The following is a 19,146-nucleotide window of genomic DNA, read 5'->3' as shown; positions in this document are numbered from 1 at the left end:
GAGTTGGTCTGGGGAAGATATTCCGGATGGAGACAGGCAGAGAGATAGGAAATGTTCAAAGCAAGGGACGGTCATTAAAATACCTGCCAGGCGCGCTGCCGTTCCCCAAACCAACCTTGCCTTCTTCCCCTTGAACTCAGAGCTCTCTTCAGCATCTCTTTAAACACGCGTATGCCTGGGAAGGAGAAAATGACAAACACACACACACACACACACACACACACACACACACACAAGAAACACACACACACACGGACCCGCACCTCGGGTCCATCTTCCCAACGCCTTTAGAACAACCCCAGCCTCCCGAGCGAGCCGGCTGGGAGGTGAAGTTACGTGGCCAATTTCACTGTTTCCTCGATCGAAGAAAGTTGGGTGTGGAAATGGATCTCTTTATTCCTGACTTTCTCCATCCCTCAGCTGGGCTCTCGGAGAAAATCAGAGAGGGGTGCCTAAGAGCGCCCCGACACCAGATCAGGGCGGACAGGGACAGTGCGTACCCCAAACGGGGGCTGGGGGACAGGGGGCATATCACGTCCCCTCCTGCTTCCAACTTGAGCTTAGCCTTTGGGGTCCAGCCCGTTAAGGAAGGAGCACACGTATTTACGGCTCCTTTTGTTTCCTCCTGCCCACCAGCACCAAACCTCCGGGGGGTGCGCAGTCCGGGGGCTGCTGCCCTGCTCGGCGGGCTTGCGGCACTCACAGGTGTGCTTTGGCTCGGCTGTGTCTCTCCGTATAGTTTCTCGGGTCTCCTGAAGGGTTTAATCGAGGTGTGATAGTAGAAGAGTGTTTAAATTCTGCTGGGGAAATAAAGGGGGTGGAGGATTCCCTCTTATAGCAAGTTAGGAATAGCCCAAGCTTTCCAAAGGGATGTTTAAATTGGACTTAATGGAGCAATATCTCTACTTTTTTTGCTTCAGCTAGGAGTCCTGAATCCTTTCATTAAACTGACATAGATTTGCAGAGATGGGGAAAAGGAGGGGTAACTGGGGTGGACATTTTATGTAAATGAGCAAATCCGAAATGTATTACAAATCCACTGTAATAAAACTGACAGTTTTGACAGTATTGACAACATAAATATATGTTGGAACACAGCACTTTCAGACACTTAACCGATGAAGCAATAAAAAGATTCGACTACAATATTTCAAATAATCGACATTGATGTTTTGATACATCATTTTTATACCTCGAATCGATCTATCACTCTGTGACCGGTCAATTTTAAGTAAAAATCTGCTGCAATTATTTACGCTATTGCCAATGACGACCTAATAACTGTTTTCAATTAATTACAGCAAAACTAAGCATTATGAGGGCTAACCGGCCGTATATTCCATTGTACGGTCCCTTGCATTTCTTGTATGGAGAGCAAACACATATATGTATATTGCATTCTCTTTGTGGGATCAAAAGAAAGACGTACAAAGGCGATCACAATCTTTTAGGGGAAAAAAAAGGAAAAGAAAAAAAAAAAAAAAACACTTCTCTTTCGGGAACACACCACGGGCTCTCATCACGCACTTCTAGGAAACACACTATAATATTTTGTCAGTTCTTTCCCTATGCAATACCAAGCCGGGCTCCTAAGATTTTTTTTTCCCTTTTCGCTTCGGGCTGCGCGCTGATTCCCACTTCAAACAATGGGCCGAGCAGCGCTTTCAAAAAAGGGAGATTCGTGCTTGGAGTGATCGCGTGTGTTATGAGAGTCGCCGTAACATTTCAAACGAGATAGGAGGATATTGTTCTCTCCGGACCGAGAACTCCAGTGTCAAAACGAGAGCGCTCTCCTCTTCTGGAGTTTTATAGGCAGCTGGAGAACAAAAGTGAATATTTTGAGAGCTGAGCGGAGTTTGGAGGCTTCTCAGATGCTCTGATATTGCACTAAAGCGATTTAGTTTGCCCTAACTGTCCTTTCTGTTACGATGTCACATTGCAAAGATGGATTTATTTTATTTTATTTTATTTTATTTTATTTTATTTTATTTTATTTTATTTTATTTTATTTTATTTTATTTTATTTTATTATTTTGTAATGCTTCAGGCTCCTTCGAACAAATGCAAACTAGAATTTTAACTACCCTGCTAGAAGCAGGCTTACTGGGAAACCCTGACAGGTATTTTTGTCCTTCTGCTTTACGAAGGAAATACGCACGCTGGCTGTTTATGGTCTTCACTTTCCCAAACCTCCCAGCCCACGACGCAGAAGCAGCCCGGCTCTCCTTCCACGCTAGCGCTCCGCACCCCCCTTCCCCCCCCCCCCCCCCCCCCGCGCGTGGGTTATTCAGGGATAACGCAGGACGGGAGGAGGGGGGGCGGACATTTGGGCTCCCCTTCTCCCCCCGGCCTCCCCCCGCCGCGTCGGGATGCGGGGAGGGAGGGGACCCCCGGGGCAAGCCCCCACGGCCACACGCGACCTGGAGGCGCGGAACCGGGGGACGGCGGCTCCGCTCCGCGCTCGGCGCAGGGGATGCGCGCCCCTCCGCGCCCCCGGCAGCGGCCCTGCGAGAGGCTGCGCGGCGCGGCGGGAGCGCGCTGGAGCCCCGCCAGATAGCGCTAGAGGGCTGCCGATGGCACCGCCGCGCCGTCGCCGGGGGCTGGGACGGCCCCGGGGCGTCCCGCAAGTGCCGGGTCGGAGCCCCGCGGCCCGGTTCGGGGGGGAGGTGGGGGGGGGGGGGGTCAGGGGCTGGGGAGGGGGGAGCGAGCCCCGAGCTCCGGTGGTGCTCGCAGGAGCTTCGAAAGAGGAGGGGGAGGGCTGGAAGGAAGGGAGTCGCAAGGGAAGTTAACAGGTAAGTAAATGAACCTCCTCCTAATCCCGCTCCCAAAGATCGGGGGAGGTCAAGCAGAGTTCACCGCGATGGGCTACCACTGACTTTCGGGCCGGGAGGCATTTCTAAAACCGGCCGGGTTGCGGGAGAGCCCCGTCCCGCAGCGGCGGGCGGGGGGCGCGGGGGGAGCAGCTCAGGGAGCCCCGCCGCCCGCTGGGGCCGTGCTGGCAGGGGGCGCCCGGGGCGGCCCCCCCCGAAGCCCGGCGGCTGCGGGAAGCCGGAGGGAAGCGAAATGGGCTGGGACGAGGAAAAAGTGACTCAAGTTGTGAGAGCCGCCCGTCTAGGCGAGGTGAAGCGTGGCAAGGAGCGATTTCGGAGGTAGGAGTTTGATCTGTGGAATAATGCTCGTTATAAAACTGCAAAGGTGCTGTTTGCACCCCACGCATCGCCTTGGGAGCAGAACAGAAAGAAAAAAGCCCGTGGATTTTACCACGGGGTCACGGTTATGTTGTAACCCTGGAGACGCATTTTAACACGCGGATTGCTTTCTTCATTAAATATGACACATTTCCTAGAACGACAGCCCAAGACAAAACGCCAGGACAAACACTCCAAATTATTCGTCCTGGTCCGCAGAAGCCTTAGCCCATCCATTGTGGGGTCTGCCTGTAAATGTGGGCTACGTCTTTCTGAAGACAATGGCATAGCCCCAAAATACTTGAACTCGAGGCACAAACAAACAAACATTGAATAAAGTTACAAACAAGATTAAGGTTCAAGTTATTTGTCCCTGCAGCAAGGCGTCAATTGTTCTAACAGATGTAGGGATGCTAAGAGGATTTAAACCACGCGAATTTAATAAACCAGATTAGCAATAGGTGCTTTCCACAAATGCTAGGAACCGTGAAGTAAATCTCCCCTAAATTATCTATTAGAGCACAGCGTTGCTTGCAAGGAGTGCAGAAAAATTCCGAGGGGTGCAAGCGGATTTCGTGCAAGCACAGCTCGTTTCCCCTCCCAAACTTTGCATTTGCATTAAATCTCCCGCTACACACACTGCGCGCACACTCACACAAAACAGCGGCTTAACATACCCGGTGGAATATATTCTCGAAATCTGAAATATTACCTGTTGTGCCATCGTCCGCTTTTGCAAGGCTGTGGAAAAAGAGAGAGAGAGGGAGCGAGCGAGCGAGAGAGGCATGTCTCAAAGCCAGCAAAGGACTAAGATGCCACACTTCGGAAAGGCTGATTGAAAACAGACTCTTCTTAAGTTTTAGAGGATTTTCTCTCTCACTCCCTGCAAGGGCTAAGAAGCCGATTTGGGAGTTTGAAGGGAATAGGTTTCAGCGTCCATATTTGTTCTGGTGCACTTGTAAAATGCGATTTGAAGAGGATCTTTAGCCCTCTGATTGTCTTTGTATTGTTTTTCTTGAAACGGATCTTTTGCCCTTAATGAATCCCCACACAGCTGGACAGCTCCTTCTCGGACACTGAGAGCGCTAACCCCAAACTGACCCCAATTTGACACCACAAGATGAAATTTTACCGCCTGTTAAAACCATTTCCAGCCTCGGCAAAAGGAGCTGGCTGTTGACTGAGATGCACTTCCATACCGGACACCTCATTTCTCTTTGGACTTTTGAGCTGATCTAAGAAAAAAAAAAAAAAAGAAAAAAAAAAAGAAACACACACACACCCCACCGACTCGTCTCTTCTCGTCTCTTACACTTTTCCTGGAAACAGCCTTTGCTGTGAAAATGATGCACGAGAAATGGAAATTAGCCAATTTAATTTTCCCGAATTACTGAGTTTAAAAGGAAATATGTCACAAGGCTGAAAATAAAATTAGGAAAAAAAAAAAAGTAAATAATAAATGACCTAAGACTGTAGAAGCCCCCACCCCCTGCACGCACGTATCCCATTTTCCTCCGAGTTCCTAACAGCATCTTTGTTAATAGCTGAGTACTTTCACTTAAGGGCGCTAAATTGAGATTCCTCTTTAATGGCTAAACTTTAGCGCTTTATAAACCACGTTCTCTGTGTGCGTTAATCCACTGGGATAGAGAAGAGGAAAAAGGCTTCAACTCTTTTCACGAAAAAAAAAAAAAAGGACACAAGAGGAACATGAAAGCCCCTCATTTACCATATGAAATTTCACTTTCTATCAAGTTAAAATCATTTTTAAAAGTTGGTCCCTGTCCCAGATTACACACATGCACAGCAGGGCGAGCCAACGCAGGGGGTTAATTAGTTTAGTGAAGAAAAAAAAAAAAAAAAAAAAAAGAAAACTGAACAAGTGAAAGGAGCAGCATTGAACACTACAAAAATCTTTGGCTGCTTTTTTTGCAGCTTTGATTTTAGGTTGCTTTCTCTAACAATCCCTTACTCAAGAGAACCAAGATTAACAGGCGCTCCTGTTAAAAGCAGAATTACGAAAAGAAAATCGAGTCTAAAATTACGTCCTGAGCAATGAAGCACCTTCTCCTATGGGAGCCAAGTCGTGGAAAAACTTCGTTTTGAGAAGAAAACTGATGAACTTCTCCCACAGCTTGCAGTCTGAACAAATACAGGGAGCCTTCAGTGGAACTAGATTACTTTTGCACGGCCACGTTACAAGGAAAGAGCTCTTCTTTAGTGATACCGAAACTGTTTGAAATGAGACACACTTGTACAGCTCAGGAGGCAAGGCTCTGGGTTTGCACTGCCTCGGTTAAAAAATAAGTTTGGAAACTACAAATATTTAAAATATGTCCTCGAAGCTGGCTGCATGGGCTTTATCACAATGAAATGATTCCTCGGAAGTTTAGAAATCTGGCATCTTCGGGGCGGGGGGGTGAGAGGTGGAAGAAGGAGATGAAGAAAAAAAAATAGCATTCACTGATGACTCGATCTCTTTAAAAAATCTGTTAGAAAACTACAGCTGTAAAAGTAGGAAAGGATTTGCATAACCTACTGCTCTGTAGGTCTCCGCGCACCCAAAGGATTAGCCAAGCATTCATTACCATGAATATCTTGAATTACGTTACCGATTTATACGACAGAGTATAAAATACTGCACAAGAAGACTGGCTTTTTCCTTGCGAAATGAATCGACTTAACCACTGCTTGAAAGAGATCTACATACTAAGGGCTTTTTTACTCACCTCTCTTTACAGTCCCGTGAAAGTCAGTCACAGCAATTCGGTTGCTCTTAGGACTAGCTTTAATCTTGGAAGAGATCCTCTAGGAAAAGACAAACGGGTCTGCTCTCCGGCTTCTGGCGGGCTTTAAAGCAGGGTGCAACTCTGGCTAGAAGTAGGAGAGTGACTTTTCTCCGCATTCGCCCCATATCTGTAAATAGAGCCCGCTCTGCGGGGCTCGGCGCTATCGGAACACGCAGGAATGCCCACTGGCGTTTGTCAGCCCTCCACACTATCTTTCTTTATATGTGAGGGCTGATTTCCCGCAGACATCATTGTTATGATGGCTCATTTAATCAAACTGTTTAATTGCTCCGGTAATCACTATCATCATCACAGGTACTCAATCATTCATCATTTTGGAGGGGTTTATTGACCTCTGGAGCTCATTCCCTACGCCTATTAAAATCAGGCCAAATATCTATAACTGCCCCCTGAGTCATTTTCTTAAAGTTTCCAAAAAATAAAAATAAAAATCTCAGAATCACCGTCCTCATCGTGAGCAGCAAAACAAACCAGAACAAACGCTATCTGAGCAAATCACATTTTTTTTTTCTGCCGTGTATTTTTAAAAGCCATCTATGTATGAGGCCACGTTCACAACCGGGTACATAATCATTGATAAATCCCACTATTAACGGGATAGTCTGTTTTAGATTTTATGTGCAGGGGACCGTGAACGAGGGTGGGGGGTTGGGGAGGACAAAACTGCAGCAATCGATAGTTTGACCATCGCTCCTCCCCTAAACTTCAAGCATCCCCCATGATTGATGATCCCGGGTAGCTTTGGTAATTGACTGTTCTGAGGTAAGGCATGTTTCAGCTCCAGCAAAGCGATTGGGCGAGGGGAACATACCAAAATTAACGCGTGTGTGTGTGTGTGTGAGTGTGTGTGAGTGTGTGTGTGTGTGTGCGCGCGCTTGGAAAAGTTCATTTGGTGCTCAGGGGTGGGGGGTGCAGCATCTCGCTTAATTTGCTAAATAACCCTACTGTAATTAGCGCTACCATTAGAAGGCATTACCGAGCTAATACTTCAGCATACATTCCACAAGCGCGACGTCGATATACAGCAAAGTCCAGAACCGTAACACACGCGAATGCATCGCTCCCCGACGGATCCGCTCAGCGAGAACATGCAACCCCAAATCTACGGAACATCTGGATCCATCCTACAAAAGCCTGAGCGTGACTTCGGTTTTAAGCCCTTTTCAAAGGCTGGCAGCCTAAGCGCAGAACCAAAAGGGGGTTCCCCCTCCTCCCACCCCCCCACCCCCTTCCTCCCACCCCCCCGCGGCATCCACAGCGGGCTTGGTCGCAGCGATCGCTTGGCGAGGAGCGGTGCCAGCCCCGGGCTGAACGAGGCGCGCTCCCCGCGCCCCGGATCGGGACTTTCTGCCCGGCCCCGGGAGCGCGCAGGGGCCGGCTGGCCGCGGAGCCGCGCGGAGCTCGCCGAGCCGGCCGGCGGCTGGGGGAACACCAACTTTGCGCGGCCCCCCCTTCCCCGGCAGCCCTCCGTGCCCTCGGCCCCGCATACCGTTCTCGGCAGCGGCGATAGCCGGCGAGTTAAATAAATAATTCAGAGCGTAAATCAGCCGCTAAACACCGCGGTTAATCGCAAGGTATTTCGTCGCTAAAACAACCTAGCGCGAACCAACCCGGGGCCGGGCTCCTGTGGCACTTTTCCTCCGGCTCTCGGCAGTTTTCCCCTGCCTCTCCCCCCTCTCGCACACACGCACTCTCCCCGTCCTCCCTCCCTCCCTCCCTCGCTCCCTCCCTCCCTCCTCCCTCCTCCCTCGCTCGCTCCCTCCCTCCCTCCCTCCGCCCGCTCTCCTTCCTACACGCCTCGCTTCGCTCGGGGCAGGGGCTGCTGCGCGGCTCCCCCCGCGCGGCGCTGCAGCCGCCCTGCCGGCGCGCTGCGCATCAGCGGCGCTCTGCCGGCCGGGGCGCCCCGACACCGACACCGGCACCGGCACCCGCACCCGCACCGGCCCCGGCCCCGGCCCCGGCCCCGCCGCCGCCGCCGCCGCCCCGCTCCCCGCCGCCGCTCCCCGCCGCCGCCGCTCCCCGCCGCCGCCGCCGCGCTGCAGGACTGGCTATGGCCACCGCCACTTCCGGGTTCCGTCACTTCATTCTCCCGCCGATCGGCGCCGCGAAACTGAGCCGCTTCTATAAGGCAGCCCGCAGCCAACCTGCCAGCGCTTACTGACACTCACTCATCTCAGAGAGAGAGGCAGAGAGGGAGGCAAAATACCCACCGGCAGGAGGAGGAAAAAAAAAAAAAAAAAAAAAAAGAAAAAAAAAGAGAGAGAGAGAGAGAGAGAGGAGAGGGGGAAGTCTCCGGGCTTTGCAAACTATTCGATTTTTTTTTTCTTCGCATCTTTCCCCACCCCCCTTCACAGTACTCAAAAAAAAAAAAAAAAAAAAAAAAAGACCCTCTAGCGATCCTAAAAGGCAAAACCTGAGCGCGGAGTTACTGGAAGAAGGAACCGGGGTTAAAAAGATTCCTCCTCTCTTCTTCATCATCATCAACCATCATTCATTCACTACCTTGACATTCCCTGGCTTTGATTGACAGCTGGAGTGGCAAAAAGCCATGAGACACGACAGTTTGGTTACATGTGGGTTGCTGACGGGCCGATCGTAACCTTCAGTTTGGGGGCTTGACAATTTTTTTTTTTTTTTTTTTTTTGCATAGAGAAAGAAAAAAGGAAAAAGAGAGAGAAAGAGAAAAAGGAAAGAGAAAGAGACAGAAAAAAAGAGAAGAAATACACAGAAACTCATCGTGGTTCCTGACTGTTTTTTATATATTATTGTTGTTGTTGTTGTTGTTATTATTATTTACCCATATTGGAGGACAGGAGAAGTCTATAAGTGGGTTGCAAAAAAAAAAAAAAAAAAAAAAAAGGAATCTTCTTCACTCTAAATCACTTTCTTTGCTGGACTGGGATATTAAATATACGACACATCCAGGAGTTTATTGGAGCGCAGACTGATGGCGCAAAGGGTAGGTTTAAATCTCCAACACTTACCTATATATAAATCCTCTCTTAAGAGGGGCCTGTCCGATTTGCTCTCCTCTGTTGCTGATGATGATGGCGGCCACTATTAAAAAATAGCAGCAAAAATTATTCACTAGCTTTTTGTGTGTGTGCGTGAGTCTCTGTGTGTGTGTGTGTCTCTCTCTGCAATTGTTCCACGCTTTTTTCCTCTCTAGCTTTTCCCCCAGCAGCGCGATTTCCCTGCTCTCTGGCTGCTCAGTAGCACGGGGTTCACAGGGGAAAGCTTGCTGCTGCTGCTGCTGCTGCTGCCGCCGTTGCTGCTGCTGCCCAGGACAGACTAACAAATACATATGTGTGTGTGTATATATACGAACGTATATATATGTATACATATATAGCTGCTTTTTTTTTTCTTTTTTTTTCTTTTTTTTTTTTTTGTCTCTGGCTTTGACAAGGACAAGGGGAATTGCTACTAAATAATGTTTCTGGTAACTTTCAGATTATTTCCCCCTTTATCTCCCACCCCCTCCCCTCCGATGCACCCCACCTTTCCTCTCTCCTTCCCCGTGATGATTTATTTATCTAGCTGCTTTGGATTCTGCTTGTTTATTCATTTACATTTGATTTTTTCGTCCTTCCTTCCTAATTCAGAGCAACTCTAGTTTCTCTCCTCCGTTTCCTTCCTTTCCATCCCGGTTTCCTCGCCAGGGTCTCTCCAGCCGTGCCGAAGCGGACCGTCTCCCCCCGCACACACACACTCACACACACACACACGCACTCACTTTCCCCCTTTCCCTCTCCCTACACCCCCACGCCTCCCTCAGCCTCTCCAGCCCCTGCCCCTGCTCCCAGCCGATTTCATTTCGCACATCTCACTCTCTCTGTTGTGGCTGTTCTTGTTTTGTTTTGCTCTGTTTGCGTCTGCCTGGGTGCTTTACTCTCTTCTGACTTTTGTTGTTGTTGTTTGTTTGTTTTTTTATTCCCCCCTCTCCCCCTCTCTCCCCCCCCCCCTCCCCTCTTTCTCTCGCTTTCTTCTCTTCCGGCCCGGTTTTTGACAGTACGATGAGCTGCCCCACTACGGCGGGATGGACGGAGTAGGGGTGCCGGCGTCCATGTACGGGGACCCCCACGCCCCCCGGCCGATCCCCCCGGTGCACCACCTCAACCATGGCCCGCCGCTGCACGCCGGCCAGCACTACGGCGCCCACGCCCCGCACCCCAATGTCATGCCGGCCAGCATGGGCTCCGCTGTCAACGACGCCCTGAAGCGGGACAAGGATGCGATCTACGGGTAGGTGCCGCCGGGCGCCGCGGCGCCGCTGCCCGCCGAGCGGGAGGGCAGGAGCGGGGCGGGCGCCGGGGGGCTCCCGGGGGGCGGCCGGGGGGCGGCGGCGGCCCCGCGCTGCGGGCCGGGGGAGATGCGCGGAGGCACGGCCCGCGGGGCTGGGGTGCCGGCAACCTCGGGAGACACGTCCTGGAAGAGAGACCCCTCGGTGGAAAGGGAGTGGGGGGCGGCTTGTCTTCCCTTTTTTTTTTTTTTTCTTTTTTTTTTCTCTTTTTTACCGCGAGTTTTTTGTCTCGCTCGGAAAGGCCCCGGTCAGGACTTCAGACAAGAGAGGTGGCTCTCTTGGCGCTGGGTTTTAGGCGAGGAAGTGGTGTTCTGGTGTTCTCCTCCGTGCCATAGTAACCCTCTTCCAACACTGTAAATAAAGAGATATTCAAATCGCCGAAGACAGTAAGAATAAAAGGGATTCGCTTCTCACGAGCAGCTCTTCCCTGAGATAAGCGAAGTAAATGCATTGGAGGCAGCGAGCTGAGTTTTATATGTAGGAAAGAGAGAGCGGGAGGAAAAAGAAACACGTACCCAACAAAACTCGAGCCTGTGCCAGGGCACTGCTTGGGGGGAATGACACCGATTCCCTCCGGTGCCTTTTAGCAAAAAATACCGAATTATCCTAAAAGGAGAGATAGTAACGTCTGTGACAGAGTGTGGGGCCTTGATCAGACACCAAAGGGGGAAACAGACCAACTCATACTTACTACTTAGCACGCAGATAAAATATTTTTTTTCCTGACTACACCAACTATGGGAAAATATTTCGAGAAGTGCTCCCTCCCTCCGCCCCCTCCCCAGCTCACTTATCTGGACAGCTGGTATTTTACTTGGGTGTGCTTCCTAAGCCAGGAAACTTCACCACATTTTTGTTAGCAGGCCCCTTGAAAAATAAAATTACGTATTAAGTAGTTTGCAGTTTGCCTCCCCGTGCTTCTCATTTTAGGTCATAGCTTGAGGGTAGGGATGGGATCTCCCAGGTTTCGCGTTATTTTAGGCTGTGGCGAAAAGGGGAAGGTTCCCAGCGGAGCTGCTGCCTGCTTGAGTGAGTGTGTTTGGTGCGCCGGGCGTGTGAGTGGAGGTCACTTTTGTCCTCAGCTCTGGGGACTGCACAGGGGATGCGGCTTGGCCATTCGCAATTTCCGAAAGAGAAAAAAAAAATGAAAAGGAAAAAAAAAAAGTGTATTTTATTTCGAGGCGAGATCGTCCCTGCTCTGCCCGAAGCAATACCGAAAGGCTGCAGAGCGTGTCCGTGTGTCCGTGTGTGTACGTGCATTTAAAAAATACTTGTTGATTAGAGCTCTTCTTTCCCCCTCTCCCCACCCCCTCCTGCTCTCTTTGTGTGCCACTGCCCGGTAGGCACCCGTTGTTCCCCCTCTTAGCTCTGGTCTTTGAGAAGTGCGAGCTGGCGACCTGCACGCCCCGGGAGCCCGGCGTGGCCGGCGGGGACGTCTGCTCCTCCGACTCCTTCAACGAGGACATCGCCGTCTTCGCCAAACAGGTCCGCCACCTCTCCCCCCGCCCCCGGCCCTTCCCGGCGCTGCCGCCGCCCCCGGCTCCCGAGCCCCGCGGCCGGGCCCTGCCCGGGGCAGCCCCCCCGAGCCCCCCCCCCCCTCCTTCCCCCGAGCCCCCTCCGCGGCCGCCGGCGGGGGGCGGGAGGGGGCGGCGGGGGGCGCGCTGCCGGGCCGGGGCCGCCGGCCCTCGCCCTCGAGCACCGACGGAAGGGGGACGCGGCTGGGGCCGGGTCTGGAGGCAGCGGGAGCGGGGAAGGACGGGGAGCCGGCAGGGCCGGGGGGGCGGCCGGGGCAGGGCCGGCTCCCTGCAGCACCCCCCGGCTGCGGGGCGCCCAGAGGGGCCGTGGGGCTGCGCTGCCTGCTTTTGTCACCCCTCGGGGTTGCTCCCTTCGGGCCAGCGGGCAGCAGGGCCGAGGGAGGGAAGAAGCCGCAACTCACGCTGCTTTGCCTTCTCCTTGCAGGTCCGCGCTGAAAAACCACTTTTTTCTTCAAACCCAGAGTTGGACAATTTGGTAAGGCCTCGCCCCAGCGCCCCAGCGCCCCGCTCCCCTCTCGCCTTCCCCTGCCCCGTGTTAGCCCCTCGCCCTCGGCAGCGCCGGGAGGAGGGCAGCCGGCCCTCGGCTGCACGGCCCGGCCCGGCCCGGCCCTAGCCTTCAGAGGGCTGCACTTGCGAAGTGAGCCGGGGCAACGCCGGCAGCCCCAGCGCCTTGCGGGGCAGCGCGGAAAAGCCACGGGGAGCTAAAGTGAGGGAAATAAGTGCTTCGGGAGAGAGGGACGGAGATTTCTAACGTCATTCTTTTGCTAATGTGAACGTTTTCAATATTCAAAGTGACTAAATCCGCTTGTAAAGAAGATGCCAAAGTGTTCACCCCCGCCTCCCTCCTTCTGGGGGCGGTGGGGGGATGCGAGCGTGTGCTCGGCTTCTCCGCGGCCCCTGCGAAGCCAGGGCCGGGGTGCGGGGAGGGAGCGAGGGCGAGAGAAGGGGGAAGCTCGGGGGTGGCGGCAACAAGAGCTCATCGCCGCGCCTCCGATAGATATGATAAAAATCAAGTGCTGAGGTTAAAGTTGACCGAAATTGTTCAAGCGTGACCAAGGAGCTAAAATCCCGGATAATGACTGCGCGCCCTGACAGCCCCCGTCTCCCCCTCGCCCCTTTGGGCTCGCAGCCCCGCGCAGCCCCCGTGCTCTTTTCTCCCACCTAACCCGTGGCTCAAAACTTTCTTGCAGATGATCCAAGCAATACAAGTACTAAGGTTTCACCTTTTGGAGTTAGAAAAGGTAAGCGGCGGGGCGGAGGGCGGGGGGAGACCGTCCCCTCCCCGGCGGGCCGCTGCTGCCCTGCGCCCCCCGGCCGCTCGGGGGGCCTTGTGGCACGGCCGGGGGACCCGGGGCAAAGGCGGCGTGGTACCGCAACCTGTGCCATCGGGGCATGTGACACCCGACGGCCATGCCCAGCCCAGCCCGGCATTTTTTGTTCAGCGTAATTCCAGCCGAGCCCTCACATTTATCCATTATTAAGCCCCGTGCGTCCTTCTTGCCCCTGCTCTCGGCAGAAGTTCCCTCCGTGACTCGGAAATAACCCGTCTAGCAAAAAGCCAAAGGAAAGCCCTCCCGCTCCTCTGCAGCTCTGGCAGGCGTGCTAACCCCAAACAGGCAGTAAATGTTTGCAAGAGGCAGGGGGCCCCTGCTCGGCCTGGGGAGGGGGCTGTGCCCTGCCCGGGACGGCCGTTCCCAGCCCCTCGGCGGCTCGTCGTCACGCTGCTGGCCCGGGGCACCGAGCCGTGGGCGCCCCGCATCGCCCCGCTGCCGTCCCGGGCGAGGAGCGGTGCCCGCCTGCTGCGCTCCCCACACACCGCAGGGGGCCGCGACCCCGGGGCCGGAGCTGCCCCCGGGCCGGCCGGCCCTCCGCACGCCAGGCTGAGCCCCCTCGCTCTCTCTCGCTCTCTCTAACTTGTTGCTGCGGCGAGTCTCAAGAGAATAATATGCGCTGCAACAATTTCTCTATTGTTTCCTCGCCTTCAGCTATTGTGCCCCTTAATTAGAGTTACTCGTGGAGTAGATCAGAGTGTTGCTCTTGCTACCAGAAAGAGTTGCAACCCGATATTTCGCCATTATTGATGCTATTATTCTTGTTACCGCTTTCAGGTTCATGAATTGTGCGATAACTTCTGCCATCGGTACATTAGTTGTTTGAAAGGAAAAATGCCAATAGACCTCGTTATTGATGAAAGGGATGGCAGCTCCAAATCAGACCACGAAGAACTCTCAGGATCCTCCACAAATTTAGCCGACCATGTAAGTCCTTTTGATTTCTTTATGGCACTTTCTAAGACTTTTAACCTGCTTAGAGGACCTGTCCCCGATTTCATTGTTTTGTGGCTGCTGTCTATTAGTGCTCTTTCTACCTTTTGCAAGCTCGGCTCCTACCTTAAACTCCCCTTCCCACCCCCCCAACCCCACCCCCCGATTTGCAAAGTTGTGAAAATGCAAAAGGTTCCTTCAGTTTCCATCTGTAAAGCAGCGGGTTTGCATCGGTTTGTAAAGTTTCCTGGTCTGGGCGACTCGAGGAGCTAGCAAACTGTCGGTTTGATGTGGTGATCGGTGCTTTTTCTTCTCCTTTGCCAACTCTGTAATCAATGCAGCAATGCAAGGAAACAGAGACAAGAAAGTTAGGGAGAAAGTTTGCTGATTTCCTCCCCCCTCCCCTCTCGTGGGGATGACAAGTGATGAGAATTATTGGCAATACTACATTGCATTAAAAAAGGGGGTTAGCACATTAGAGTTTCCAATGCTCGTGCTTTATAGCAACTTATTGTCAGAATATGGACTTATTGCCAAACGCCTGAAGCATCTTCATAATAAAAGACAGTAACCTTGATGAAGCAATTATTAACAATGTATTACAGAAAGCTGGAGAGAATTATGATTGAGTAACCGTAGGTTAGCGGTTGATTTTAACACTTTAGGAGTTGGTGAATTAGTGTTATGTGTGTGGGACTGAACGTTGGTGTGCGTGGTAAGGAGAGTGCCTTTGTTTTTCCGGGTTTTGGAGCAGCTCTGGTGACACTTAAAAATATGTAGACGCAGAGAGACTTCGGGATGTGAAGGAAAAGGCTGCAGCTGGTACCGCAGAAAAGGGAACGAATAGCTATGGTTAAAAAGAGTGGGTGTGAACTCTAGTTTATTTATAGGAACGCATCCCTGGGGGGAAAAGGGGTTTACACAGTTTTAGGTTCAATTGAACTCATAATCTAAATGATACAGTCTAATATTTTAGCGGTTGAAATATTAATTTAACACCCGGTGTGAAGTTAACCATGCTTTCTGCACAGGCGCCTGCCCTTATTTCCTAGTGTGTTAAGAAGAGTAGCTTTAAGCCCAGGGAGAATGAGCTTTCTAGGAGCTTTTGTTTCCTTTCAAAACATGTTGTTTCTATGTGTATTTGATAATTACATTAGACCTGGACTGAAGCTGAACTGGAAGATAAAATAATAATAAATTCTCCTAAATGCCCCCCTCCTGGTATTGTCTAGTTCCAGAGTCCTGAAAGTATTTTTGGACCCAAGCCTTAGCTTTCATTTTCTCATTTGTGCGAAGTAAACATTGTAGAACAAGATTTCTATGATGTTTTGCATTTGAAATCTCTTATTCTGAGGGGAAAAAAAAATACAGGCAGTGGTTCCTGAAAGTTTCCCCGCTTATCAGGTATCTCACATGTAGATAGTAAACTCCATGAGGCATGACGCTATTTCCAAAATATTTGTTTTATGGCATTTTACAACCCTAAATTTGTGTGCATAAGTATTATGGGGGGTACTAGAAAAGAAATTTAAATGAGTGGCACCTCGAAAGATATAGGGTCATTGTGTCTAATTTAGAGCAATAGAAAAAAAAAAAGTACGTTTTTCCAGTACAGTTTCTTTACAAGAGTGCGTTTCAAGTGGAAGTGTAGAAATGGAGCATGCTTATGTTTATATTGAAGAGATTAGATAAACTAGCCTGTTTAGGGTTCTGGCAGATGGCGAATGCTCAAGCCAATTTGCAGTGCTCCATTATAATATTTAAATTCACGCACAATGATAGGACAAGGGTGGAGGGGGTTAGCATTTTAATAATTTGATAACTATTATCTTCCCTAAGAAGAATCTCCTCTTGTTTTTGTGGCCCAAAAAACAAACTCAAATAAATATGACAACCCATTTATCTTGCACCCGTTAGGGTTTACCACTTCATTGGGTATTATAATTTAAAGCCTTTTATTTCCTGGAGATTTGAGCTATAACATTTTTACTTTAGCCCCCTGCTATTTGTTTTGAAAGGAAGCAATAATTTGTGCAACCAGAACACCAACTGGGAAATGAAGAGTTGTATCACATAGTTACATTTTATTCATGCGTTTTGGGAAATGTGTCTCCTTATTGGATTTTTTTTTTTTGTATATCAGCTTGTTTTCCCAACAAAACTTTAACACTCTTTTATAGCTTAGTCAAACTACTGTGTATGTACACGTCTATGTTTGCATTGTACAAGGTTGCAGCAGGAAGAAATCCACTTTTATATATAAAGTAAGAAACGCTTTTAAAATTGCTAATATAAACATGCAGGGGTATCAAAAAGTGAGCTATCATTTGTGAGCATCTACCTGAAAATGTAATAGTTCAAGCATGCAAATTTGTCCAATTTGACTCTCCAGGTTTATTTTTTCATTTGCTTTGATATGCATATTTAATATATAGCCTCAGGCTAGATCTCATTTGGTGAAAGTTGGTGCAGAGGTGATGATGAGCCACTTCAGAAGGACAGAGACAGCATGTTGTTTCCTCTGTTTTATGTATTGGCCCACTATTCTGATCCAGGGGTCTTCCCCTCATGGTTTTATTTGCACATGAAATACTAGGAGCGGTTCAGCTGATTGGCTATGAATAATGATAGCCAAAAAGAAGTGTAGTTTAATTTGTTGTGTGCCAGGGTTTCTCTTGTGGAGGTGACAGTTTGTGACAGCTGTTTGACACCCCCAAAATCCATACACCTCTGTTCTTACTAAGTGGTATAAAGCTACACCCTGTGTGTGTGTTTTCTGTGAATGCGAGGGGTGGTGACAGTGACAGTGGCAGAGCGGAACTAGGAGCTAATGCAGCTCTCATTTTCATTCCTTGGCTAGACCTGAAAATGTACCGTAAGGAAAAGTAACAAAAAGAACTGTGGGATTAGCCAGTATTTACCATAGGACTTTAAATGGGACACTGAGATACTGTGTTTCCCCTTTCACAATCTACTGCTGTAGTATTTATATAACTGAACTGGAAACCAAAAGCAAAATCAACAAAGGAATGAACTCTTCAGAGGTATACCTGTGCTGTAAAATGGAGACAGCTGTAAGCGGTTGTGCTGTATGTGTTTGGTAATAAATGTGTATATCGAATTTTATTTTAGTGCACTATTAAGTGTTATGTAATACAGTAAGTGTAAGGGGTCCAGGGACTTGGTAGATCAAATAGTACAGCGCTGGCCACAAGAAGCTGAAACTTTTGTTATTACTCTGCTGTGTTTAGTAAATATAACAGCCCATAATTAGTGTTTGAATTTTTAACACCCTCATATTTTTTTATTGCTCTGAGGTATTAGCTGTAGATGGGAAGAAGGTAATTACAGCTATGCCCTGGCTGAACCAGATCAGTAAGGAAAGAAAAAAAAAAAAAGGGAAAAAAAAAAAGGAAAGAAACCCTTCCAGCTGCAGTTCAAGTTGAGTTTCCCAGCACAGACAATTTATTATTGTTCAATATAAACATGCTGGGCCCTATCCTGCATTCTGCGTTCAGCTTAAAATATCTGTTGAGATTGCCAATAAATCTCATTTTTCTTTTTTTCTTTCCAGCTACACAAATCTGAAAAAAGCAATGCTTGTAAAATTTGGAGAATTTACAACTTTTTCCAGCATACGATAATATTTTGTACTTTATTTACATTTGTTTTGTACCTGGCCTCTCCTGGTGCCATACAATTCTATCTTTAGCACAAACCTACTTTGAAGCCTTGAAATTTCCCCATAGAAATTTATGGCTCTCCTTCCCCTGGCTTTCATAGGAGCAGGATCAGGGCCTCAGTCTTCTTGATATTTGTTTATATGTTATAGTCAATTTGCAGCTGAGAGGTAATAATATACAGATCATCATTCATAAAATATAATTAAAAATGGATAGAAATATACATACATCTAGTTTTTTTTTTTTTTTTTTTTTATAAAAGGACTGTTGACAGATCAGAAATCTGATGCCTCAGCTGTAGAAGAAAAATATTAGTCTGAATATTAAACCTTTCAGCTCTCAGATGAGTAGATACTTGTATTTTGTACTTTTGGACATCCAGACATTTTGTATTTCTTTAACATTTCTTATTGAAGAATGGCCTGTGCAAGTTCCTGACATCTTGCAGACGAGCAAAAATAAAAATATGTTAATATATATATAGGTTCCAGCTATATAATTAAACCTTTTGGTAAGATTTCACTGAGGACTGAGGAAGTAGCTACTGGCCTGGTGCTGCATTCCCTAGGTATGCCAACCCTGATGGATGCAAGAAGGAGTGTTGAGTATGCCAGAAATGCGGTATCAGACCCCAGAGGTGCTCTTCTTGTCTGTAGTGGGTCAGAAGGGAAACTAAGGAGCTAAGGAGCTAACTGGAGGAAAAAAAAATAAAAAGAAAAAAAGGCTAACTTTTTTCTTTCATAACCAAATTTCTCAGTGTGTGGTTTAAGACTTAGGATGTTACTGTAGTCCCTGTGTTTTCTGAAGGAGCAAGGAGCATCAGGAAGTTTTCAAGACTGTAGGAAATATAGCGTATTTTCTCTTTTTGATGGGCAGTGCTAGGCCAAGTAACCAGGCAGCTCACATTTGGGTATTCTAATTTTAATTTTAATCTGGGTTCTCTCAGTTTGAAATGACATTGTATTGCACTGTCTATTTGATGTTGGTGTTCCCTCTTTGGTTTGAGTTGTCTGTCACCGTAGATGAAGTGTAGCCACACAGAATGACGTAGAAGGACAATTAAAAAAAAAACAACAAAAAAAAAAAAACCAACAAAAAGCTAATTTTTCAAGTCTCAGTTCTTTTTACTGACAGGTGGATTACATGACTGATTTCAATCTTAACTGAAAAATACAAAGCACGTAGCTTTTAAGTGTTGCCACATTCTAGGAGTGTCAAAAATCCTCTTGACACTTTACTCAAATGCAAAGTCAAGGGACAAGCATGTCAAAATTAAAAAATGTACATATGTAGATATGTACACAAATATCTGAGAGACCAAAATACCTTGTGTTTTGTTTCACTCGTGTAATTCTCACACAAA

General features: G+C 48.9%; 1 protein-coding gene across 13 annotated transcripts in view; it reads left to right on the top strand.

The window, feature by feature from the left end:
- The first annotated feature begins 7,800 nt into the window (after positions 1-7,800).
- The window catches only part of MEIS2 (Meis homeobox 2), a 173,475-nt gene continuing 162,129 nt past the window's right edge, over positions 7,801-19,146 (top strand). For 2 of the 13 annotated variants that reach the window (XM_066997568.1, XM_066997566.1), the window contains exons 1-6: positions 7,801-8,957; positions 10,011-10,243; positions 11,645-11,786; positions 12,261-12,311; positions 13,027-13,077; positions 13,945-14,094. In XM_066997568.1, the coding sequence (XP_066853669.1) occupies positions 8,946-8,957; positions 10,011-10,243; positions 11,645-11,786; positions 12,261-12,311; positions 13,027-13,077; positions 13,945-14,094 (639 nt within the window). In that variant the 5' untranslated portion in view covers positions 7,801-8,945. Of the gene's footprint in view, positions 8,958-9,005; positions 9,441-10,010; positions 10,244-11,644; positions 11,787-12,260; positions 12,312-13,026; positions 13,078-13,944; positions 14,095-19,146 lie in introns of those variants that run through there. The other 11 variants (XM_066997571.1, XM_066997569.1, XM_066997578.1 and 8 more) reach the window with 7 other exon arrangements.

The sequence above is a fragment of the Anser cygnoides genome, chromosome 5 (assembly GCF_040182565.1).
Source record: "Anser cygnoides isolate HZ-2024a breed goose chromosome 5, Taihu_goose_T2T_genome, whole genome shotgun sequence".
NCBI lineage: Eukaryota > Metazoa > Chordata > Aves > Anseriformes > Anatidae > Anser > Anser cygnoides.
The sequence above is the reverse complement of the archived record's forward strand: the minus strand, read 5'-3'. Positions and strand labels throughout refer to the sequence as shown.